At 40.6% G+C, this 10,138-nt stretch overlaps 1 protein-coding gene across 1 annotated transcript in view; it reads left to right on the top strand.

The window, feature by feature from the left end:
* otogl (otogelin-like) overlaps positions 1 to 10,138 on the top strand; it is a 35,134-nt gene that overhangs the window by 14,167 nt on the left and 10,829 nt on the right. The window contains exons 29-41 of the mRNA XM_014003507.1: positions 85 to 201; positions 3,081 to 3,237; positions 3,392 to 3,418; positions 3,531 to 3,710; positions 3,795 to 4,073; positions 5,759 to 5,876; positions 5,967 to 6,046; positions 6,137 to 6,858; positions 8,589 to 8,766; positions 8,845 to 8,987; positions 9,064 to 9,087; positions 9,174 to 9,266; positions 9,905 to 10,094. Coding sequence (XP_013858961.1) covers positions 85 to 201; positions 3,081 to 3,237; positions 3,392 to 3,418; positions 3,531 to 3,710; positions 3,795 to 4,073; positions 5,759 to 5,876; positions 5,967 to 6,046; positions 6,137 to 6,858; positions 8,589 to 8,766; positions 8,845 to 8,987; positions 9,064 to 9,087; positions 9,174 to 9,266; positions 9,905 to 10,094 — 2,308 coding nt within the window. The remainder of the gene's footprint in view (positions 1 to 84; positions 202 to 3,080; positions 3,238 to 3,391; positions 3,419 to 3,530; positions 3,711 to 3,794; positions 4,074 to 5,758; positions 5,877 to 5,966; positions 6,047 to 6,136; positions 6,859 to 8,588; positions 8,767 to 8,844; positions 8,988 to 9,063; positions 9,088 to 9,173; positions 9,267 to 9,904; positions 10,095 to 10,138) is intronic.

The following is a 10,138-nucleotide window of genomic DNA, read 5'->3' as shown; positions in this document are numbered from 1 at the left end:
TCGTTCTCTCTCTCTCTCTCTCTCTCTCTCTCTCTCTCTCTCTCTCTCTCTCTCTCTCTCTCTCTCTCTGTGTGTGTGTTTTAGTGTGAAAGTGACTACATACTTGAGCGACCGTGTGAAGGGGACTTGGGGAGACAGCCGTACGCTAAAAGGGAGTGTGCTCTCCTCTACAGTGATGTATTTGCACCTTGTCACAATGTGGTAAGTGCCACTAAAATGGACACACATACTCGCATGGAACGAGTGAATGCAGCAGTAGAAAGGTTATCTTTCTTGAAACAAGAGAGAAGGGGTTAGAGAAGGGTTATGGGAACAACCCTTAACTGATTCAAAGCAGGGCCATTGTTTGTTCCTTAGAGATAAATTACACCACATACTAGGTTACTAGAATAAGCAAAGTCTAACTTTATTTTTTACAGTGTAATATTCATATTTATGAGCCTAACAGGGTATACACTACGCAGATTGTTCACATAGTAAAATTGTTTTGTACTGAAAGTGTTGCTGACGTTTTAACTGCCTTGCATGTTTATTTATGACCAGCAGATGGAGCCACATGTTTATACACATAAAAGCCAGTCCTATCAGTGAATCTCAAATGTTTCAGCTTTTGACCGACAAAATAAAAACTGCAGACATTTGTGAATCCAACTGTTTTCAGAATGAAGCAAAAGAACCTTACTAATAAGTAAATTAACGAAGAGCCTGATCAACAACACATTATTTTTGTTTATGACTGAAGTTACTTCTTTTGTAATAACCGAGGCTGAATATGATGTTGTAAATGTGGGGGCTGCGGTAGCTCAGTGGTTAGTGCTACAGTCTTGGAGTTTGCGAGTGCAAGTTTGGACCCAGGATGAGTCAACAATGATATCTGGTGTAAAACAATTTCCAATTTTTTTGTGCGAGTTTACTTGTTGTGGCAACCCACAACGAGTAAACTCGTTAGTAAGGTTTTTTTTAAAATTATTTTATTTTCTGTAAATCTCCTTAAAAAACAATTAGTGTCGCAAAAACATTAATTTAGTTGAGTTTTTCTTTGGGGAAAAAAATCAAACAAGAACAAACATTTAAAATTGAGCTTTTTTTATTGATGCCTTATGACTTCAGAAAAATGTTTGGTTCAAAATGAAATACTTCTAATGAAATACTAATAAAATACTTGTTCCTGTCAGATGCCAGTTTGACATGTTGGTTTTTTTTAATGATAAGGTTTCTTGCTTAACTTAAATAACACTATTATATATTCTTTATTTCAAGACAAAAAGTAGTTCGTATCATATGTAAAAAAGAAAGGAAAAATAAAAAATAGTAAAATAGTCAAAAAGCAGATAAAACAAAACATCACATAAAAGACACAGATAAACAGTTATTTCAATACTTGAAGTATATCTAAAATCAATATACAGTATGTTGCCATTGTCAGAGCTCTTATTATAAAATGGTTAGATGCATCCAGACGACACTTAGTTATACATGAGGTTTCTCAGTAGAGCATGAAAAGTTGGAATGTTACATATGACAAACATTGGACTAGCAGATGTACGTACATCATGGACATCTGAGAAAGATTCCTTCATTATAGTTTTACTGTAGTTGCACCACAGGTGAGCTGTATGAAAACAGGTGCAATACGTTCTAAAAAAGGGACACTTTAACCTCATCTGAACACAGTCCAAATTTCCGTGCCAACATATTAGCTTGCATGTATAACTGACAACACTGTCGCTTTACAGCATCATCATCACAGAAATCCCTTAGCAAAAATTTGTAGAGATATTTTTACATGATTAACAGAACTCAATGAATTTCTAAAACTTAATTTGCTAAATGAAAATGAGGAAAATTCATCTTTTGATCCTCCTTTGTTTTGGAAATCATAACAACACTCTTTTTAGGATTAAACATGATGTCAAACTGGCCACCATATCCAGTGCAGACTCTGAGTGGCTGCTGCAGACCAGCACTGTAAGGAGACAAGATGACCAAATCCTCTGCGTACAATAAATGATTCACAAGATGGCTACCCTCCATACAGCCAGTCTTAGAATCACCCAGTGCAACAGACAGATCATCAAGATACAAGTTAAAAAGAACAGGAGACAAGATTCCACCTTGTCTGACTCCATTAGATGCAGAAAAGGCTTCAGAAACCTCTGAGTCCTATTTAACTTTCATAGACGGATGAGAATACCAATAATGCAAAATCCTGATCAAATATGCAGGAATGCCTCTGTTTTGCAGCTTAAGGAACAACTTATGGTGGTTAACTCTGTCAAAAGCTTTAGATGCATCTAAAAAAACACATAAAGACAGAAGTATTCTGTTTTTATTTTTACTTAGTATTTGCTTCACTGAATAAATACATAAATCAGTACTGAGCTTACTTTTAAAACCAATTTGGTTATCAGTTGTTGCTATTCATGTTTCAGTTCAGTTTTTAATACCATTTATATCATATGAGGCCAGACTGAGATGGTTGGGACAGGTACAGTGGAGTGACAGTGGGTGTATTGGTCAAAGGATGTTAGAGGAGACATATGGACACAGAGAGAACAGAGTGAGATGGAGGAGGATGACATGCTGAAGTAGGAACAGCTGAAAGAAGAAGAAAAAGCTGAAGATATATGAGTCTTCTGCAAAATAAGAAACATAAATTGTGGTATTGTTGAGTTCTATTCTAGTTATACGACAGAGTATGTAAATGTAACAGTGATCAAGTCATTAATTGAGCACGGTATTCTACAGAAATACTGCTGGGATCACATGTTGTTTATGTGCATTTCAAAGTCTGCATTTAAGAGTGAAGTTGAGTTCATCTCGCCTGCCAACAGACCAACTCAGTGCAGCGTCTTGGCTCTTCATCTCGCAGCTCATCTGTTACTTTCTGCGCCAGAAGTTGACCCACATTCCTTTGTCCTGATCTCTCATCAATCCCTCCCGTGTGAATAATTGAAAACCGTTCGCCCCGTCAACACACAGCCTCTCCCGGGCGAGATTTTGCCCGCCTCAAGTCTGTGATTGCGTGCTGCTTTTTTCTGTGTTTGTGACTGTGCTTGCGTGTTGTGCGTGCCCTTCAGGTTGATGTGGCCTGGTTTTATAGGAACTGCCTGACAGACACTTGCAACTGCAACCGCGGGGGAGATTGCGAGTGCCTTTGCACGTCCATCGCTGCGTACGCGCACAAATGCTGTCAGCAGGGGGTCACGATACACTGGAGATCGCCCTCAGTCTGTCGTAAGTCTACTTGCAGAGACACATGCAAAGAGCACACTCTGTGTCAGCACATTCCTTTATATTTTTTTAGGTTGTTTACATGCTTCTTTTAGATCTGTGCTTTTACCTCAGTTCCTTTGAAATACTTTAAAACACTCCCCTCCCTCTCTTTCAGCTTATGACTGTGAGTACTATAACCAAGGTACGTAAGAGGAAGGATCCTCTGTTCTGCTTGTTGTTTATGGGTTCATTTTGTTTCCCAGGGGGCTCGTCACCAGACTCATTTCCTGTCTCGTTGTCTCACATCTCCGCAGAGTTAGGCGATGGCCCATTTTCGTTGGCGAGTGCTGCTTATAATGACACCATATTTGGAGTGAATCACACCAGCAGTTCAGTGTTTCCGCTCATAAGAGAGAAGCCAGGACAGTTGCCCGCTCCAGGCCTGCTCTTCAACTTTATGATCACCGAAGGCCTGTGGAAGGACAGGATGTCACGTGAGCGTCCACGTTCCCGTTAGATCGCACTGACGCTTTGTGTTGTTTCAGTAAATTAAATGGAATTCTGCCTCCTTCTTTAAGGCGTTCCTGTCGTTTCGCTGGAGTCTGCAGAAAGACCAAATTATTTTCTTGCGGTGTCGGGCCGCAGCCGCCTCCAGCTGGAGCAGTGGAGTCGAGGGGCAGAGTTCGCCCGCAGGGCGACCTTCGTCCAGCACCAGGGGCTGTTTCTGCCAGGTTACACCTCGTTCGAACTCGTGGGCCAACTGGGAATGTTTCTGACACTCACACGCACTGCCGCTCGAGCCCAGAGATACGGCAGCTCAGAGGGCTTCAAGGCCAGCAGCAGCTTCACCCTGGAGGGTGAGAAACACGAGCCCGTTTCTGTCGCATGCACACGCTGACCCCAACGTGTTATATGCACAATGTCAGAGAGTGTCAGTAAACACTTCTCAGGTTCAAACCCAGTCATCGCAGTTCTCTAACAGATGTTGAAATATATGTGCATCCAGCCAAATGTCTGTAGATCTGTTTATCCTGGTCTTTGTAATGCAATGTTTCAGACACTATTTTATTATTCTAAGTCACCAAACAATTAGTTGAAGTTAAAAGGTATTCATTAAATTAACTAATTAACAAGTTTATATCCTACTTAAAAATAGAATTGCCAACTAGGATCAAATAATAAGAAAATCACATTTTAGTACCAAAGTTTTTCATTTCAACTTCATCATAACAAAGTTTAGCAAAGATTTGTCTCCATTTTCTTTTGCAATGATTTTGAATTTAATAATTCTTGGATGTCACAGTTTATGTTGTTTGTTGATCTGTCACTAAAGATGTTGCATTTTAGATATAAGAAAAGCAGTTTTTTTTTTTTCATTTTGACACTGTATCTCTTTGCAGCATTGATGACCTTCATGGCTGTTTCTTCTCTGTCATGTTAAAGTTTGTGAATCTGTCAGTTTTACTAAATAAAATATATATATTTTTAAATATTTTCAGCAGATACATTTTACTTCTTTGCACAGCTGTTAGATAAAAACATCAGACTTTTCTTTTACGAATGTAAAAGAAACGGAGGGCTGCTTCCCTCGTCCCAAGAACATGATCCTGGATGAAGTCACAGGAAGATTTTGACTGAATGTTACTACTAAATCTCAAATTTATCTTTTAGTTAAAGCAAATCTAAACAGGTCAAAATTCAAAAGTAACCAAAGTGAATATATTTAGGACACATGTTTTATATATACTGTATTAATAGATATACAAGAATTTTTATGTACCACTTCAATGCAGATCATTTTATAAAGAAATAAGAACAGAGTGACATAGTTAAGTAGAAACTCATTTTTCAACTGAAATAACAAAATTGCTGTAAAATTGCATCTCGTTTAGTAAAAGAAATCTTAGCTCATTGTTGCTAAGTTTGAACTGTGAGCTTAGCTCATTGCAACAGAAGCTAAGCTTTGTTGCACAGAACATAGGTGGGAATTCTCTCCTCAATTAAATTATCCTCAATTATCCAAACTACAAGATGAATTTAAAAGATGTTGACTCCACGGGGCAAAGAATAACCAATGCAGGGTGAAACCATATGAGTGAAAATCCAATCACATCAGTTCTTCATGCTGGAAGGTTGATCAGAGAAACTTTAGAGTTCAAACCTCCTGACTGAAAATATATATCTCCACTAATCTTACCTCCAACTTCCACTTCTTACAGTTATGACCTTTGAAAAACAGGAACCTCCCAGAACTTTATTTCTCTTATTTGTCTCACAGGTGGATCAAATATAATCAACTTCATGCTTTATGCAGTAATTTTAATGTAGTTCTGTGATATTAGATGCGAACCATGTTATTCACAGTACACAACAAATGCGGTTAATATCCTAAATGCTGAATTTGGATTTAATGCAAAGAGGTGTAGTGTTTTTAGCGATGCATAGCAAAATTTGGTTGGACTTTGGAGGTTTCACTGTAAAAACACATGTATTTGTTACACACATATGTTAACTATTCGTTATTTTTTCTCTGTTTTTGCAGAAAGTCCATTTATAATACCTTACCGTATGATGTGCGAGTGGCGTTACCAGGCCTGCGCAAGTCCTTGTGTCCACACGTGCAGCGATCCGGATGCCACGCGCTGCCATTTCCTGCCTCCGTAAGAGGATTGGCTCAATACAGGCAATGATTGTGCCGCTGACATAATCTGTGCTCCGCTCGCGACTGAAACTGTTTCTGCATGTTACAGCGTGGAGGGTTGCTTCCCCCGTTGTCCCAAGAACATGATCCTGGATGAAGTCACAAGAAGATGCGTCTACCCAGAGGACTGTGAGAGCAGACGGGCTGTTTACGATGCTTGTGTTTCATTGCTTTGAATGAGCAGGAATGTTTGCTAACGCTACTGATTATTTCACTCAGGCGTGTCCCTTCCTCCAACTCCAACGCCCTTCGCCTTTGTGACACGGTCCAACAGAACCACGACCGCGCCGACAACCACGACTTCCACCACAACCACAAGAATGACAACTACTACAAAAGCAACGACAACCCCCTCCACTACCGTCAGGCCCACGACAACTACACCCACCACCACCACCCCAGCTGTCACCACAACATTAACTACCAAGCTCACCACTACTACAGCTCCACCCACATCCACTGCACCTTCAACTACGGTTGTTCCTACCACACCTTCAACCACACCCGAACCAACCACTCTCAGCACAACGGAAGTGACGCCCACTCTATCCACAGCGCTCACCACAACAACCCCCACCACCGCACCCACCACAGTCCCTTCAACTTCGATCCCCCTTCCCACGACATCTGCTTCCACCACCACCGCTACCACACCGACTACCCCGCCGCCCACCACGTCCCCCACCACCGCCCCGCCGCCAACCACCACAGTCGCCACGACTGCCCCCACCACGACCATCCCCGAGACCACCACTCAGTCCGCAACCACTCCCGAACCAACCACTCCCACCACCCCAGAAACCACCACCACCACTGAGCCAACGACGGCTCCACCGACCACAGAGCCCACCACTACAGAGATGATCACGAGTCCCGAAACCTCTCCTACAACTGAAGCGCCAACCACCCCTCATTTCCTCCTGCCCACCACACCATGCACAGTAAGGGTCACTGCTTTTTCATCTTTTTATGTGGTTTAAAAATTTTCAAGATTAACAAGTCTTTCTGATAATGGATATATCTGTTTATGCCCTTCCATCCATTTGTTCATCTATCCATCCATTTACTTCACTGCAAAAATTGTCCAACTTCTCAGTTACTTCTTTTAGCTTTTCTGTAGGACATTACCAAGGGAATTGTGATATATAATCTACAAGTCCCAGGTCTGCCCCCAAGGCCTCCTTCCAATGGGACATGTCAAAACACCTCCCCTGGGAGATGTCCAGATGCCCAAATCATCTCAGCTGTAGAGATGAGACAAATGGCTCTTTAAAGGGATCTGGATCTTGAGGAGCCATTTGTTTTATCGAGCCGTTCAAAACAGCTGTTCGATTTTGAACGGTACGTCATCACATTACACGGGTGGTGTGTTGCGAAGCGGAAACCTGTCCCACCTTGCCCCTGAGCTGCTGGAATCCACCACTTTGCCTGTTTTCCATGAAAAAGCGAAGCAAGAGTGGTTGTCTCTCTTGTTGAAGTTGAAAAAAATAAAAATATACATTGCAAGGAAAAAAAAACTCCAAATGGCTCTTTACGGTGATTCGGTTCCTATCGTTCATCGTAAGGAGTCATTCAAAAGAATAGGATCGTTTGTGAACGTTGTATCAGCTGGCTTCTTTTGATGCAGCAACCCACCAGAACCCATTTACTAAGACCAGGGATGGTGTCTCATCCCCTCAAGCCCTTCCAAAAGGTCACCAAAATGACAGTTATTAAGAGAGTCCATGAAAATACGTCCAAAATTGCTTCTTCTGATTACTTCCTTTGATCCCGTGTTCATTACTAAAAAAACCAAACACATTTCTGCTTTTGATTCTACACTATAAGGACTATAAAATCGAAGTGTCTTATTCAGAAAATACATCTGTTCTTTTCTACTTTTACTACATATGTGGGTGAAATCTGGACGAGTAATCTGAGCAGGTTTTGTGTTTTCAATATTTTATCAGTGCCATAAATTATTTAGAAAATAAACATACTTCATTATGGTCAGCTATATCTTACTGAATAAATTTCATACACTATATTTGCATTCAAATTACAGTTTAGTGTATCTGACATTAGTTCACATAATAGAAGAGTGTCCAAAAAATCAATAAAAATTACTGCCTGATCCTTAGTTTCTTCATTGATTCATTTTGTTCATCAGTGTTATTTTTGTGTGTGTGGACAGTATAAAACATGAAGTGATTTAGCTTTTTAATGGTTACAGCAAATTAATTGTGTTGCTAGTACCAGTGTTTTACAAAGCAATCCTCCTAATGAGGGTGTTCCTTGTCCGTTCAGACAGTTCATTTTCTTAATCGCTCGGAAGGATTCGCCCTCTAAGAATGTCTTTGTTAGAATATGGAGTGGAGAAGACAGACAGAGTGAAAAACATAATTTAGCCATTACTTTAAGGCTAAAGCTTGTAAGGAAAAAATATTTAAAGATGTATGAGATGAGGTTGTGTCTCCAGCAGAGTCGGTAGAGGAAATTACTGTAGGCAGCATTTGCCGTTTGATCTGCGTTTACATCGTGCAGTTTCAGTTGTTACACACTTGCATCTGTTGGCATTCACTTTGTAATGCCTTCTGAATTTTTGGCTAAGAAAAAAAAAACTAACACTAGTATACATATATTTTCATTCAGCTGTCGAGCTTTTAAAACAAAGCATGAATTGTGTTTACAGCCTCCCTTCTCCCATCGTATTGACGAGTGCGCCGAGCTGATTTGTTTCAACGGAGAGCTGCTTCTTCACAACTCCTCCCTCCACTGTCGCTACAGCACCGTCGCCCCTCAGTGCAGTCTGCTGGGCCTGCCCGTCCTCGTCAATACGGACCCCTGCTGCCCACAGTGGCAGTGTCCGTGTAAGTTCTGTTTGAAACTTTACATTTCAGAATAATGAGTAATACATCGCTGAAATAATCGGCGTTTTCTTGTGCCAGGTCGCTGTACTGTGATGTCAGACTTGCGTGTGATCACATTCGATGGTAATAATGTGGCCTTGTATGACAACGGCTCCTACATCTTGGTCAACCTGCCGAGAGAAACTATTATTGGCACTGTGGAGAAATGTCCAACCAGCCAGGTAAAACATAACATATATAAACAGTAAGTGAACTTTATTTTGAAATGTACATCCTTATGCTTTGTTTTCCTTATAGAGCGTAAACTCCATCAGGCGACCTGTGAGTATAATCTTTTTCTTTCATTCTTCCTTTTTTGTGTTTAAAAATAATTGTTCATTATGGTTGGTATCATTTGTTTCCTACAGAGTCCAACAGGTGGAACGTCTGGTCTTTGTTTTAAGAAGCTGAACATTACAACTTCCAACCACAGGATCATAATCAACCGACTTGATCGCAAGGTGGTCCTCTTAAAGATGCACTGTGGATAGTTTGAAGCAGGGTGGTGCCTTTAGTCATCTGTTGTATATAGCTCTTTGAACAAACTCGGTTTGGAGAAAGTTTAATTCTGATCACATTGACGAGCTAACGACTAGTCCGAGTGCGGTCAAGAAAAAGAAGGGTCAGAACAGACCATACATTCATAAACCTTCCCACTGATGTAATTTTTTGTCATATGGTTATTTACATAGAATGTTTGGTAATTTGCGATCGCAGAGAGCAGCAGCATCAGCTAGCTGTAGCACTTCTGGTGAAGCACACAACACTTCTGGCAAGAATATTTAGGCTAGAATAACCACGTACTGCTAAAACTGACAGCAAAGTAAAGGTTACATAAGTTGCTTTGATATTTTTAAAATGTTTTTTAAGACTATTCTTTAATTGGTCAATACAGTCATGATCAAACTCTTATTTCCCCCAAACTGAGGTAATTTAAAATCTATCTACAACAGGTAAGATATTAATTGTTCAAAACCTATCCACTGATTCCCACTTCAAACCATCTGAGCTGTCGGTTAAACTTTATCTAACAGAAACAAAAAAATTAATAATTTTTTCATTAAAATGTTATGTTTTGTTGTTGTTTATGTATCTATAGGTAACAGTAAACTACAGGCTTGCAAAGCTCCCATTTTCCCGTCACTCGTTTTATGTGGAAGACACGGGCAGCATGTACCTGATCCACACACCTGGCCGCATTAGCATACAGTGGTATCACAGCACAGGGATTATGGTGCTGCTGTACAATGCCCCCAGCAATGCATCTGTGCCCACCCGAGGCCTGTGTGGTGAGTCCTCGCAATCACACACACACACACACACACACACACAC

This window comes from Austrofundulus limnaeus, unplaced genomic scaffold, assembly GCF_001266775.1.
Source record: "Austrofundulus limnaeus strain Quisiro unplaced genomic scaffold, Austrofundulus_limnaeus-1.0 Scaffold19, whole genome shotgun sequence".
Classification (NCBI taxonomy): Eukaryota; Metazoa; Chordata; class Actinopteri; order Cyprinodontiformes; family Rivulidae; genus Austrofundulus; species Austrofundulus limnaeus.
The sequence above is the reverse complement of the archived record's forward strand: the minus strand, read 5'-3'. Positions and strand labels throughout refer to the sequence as shown.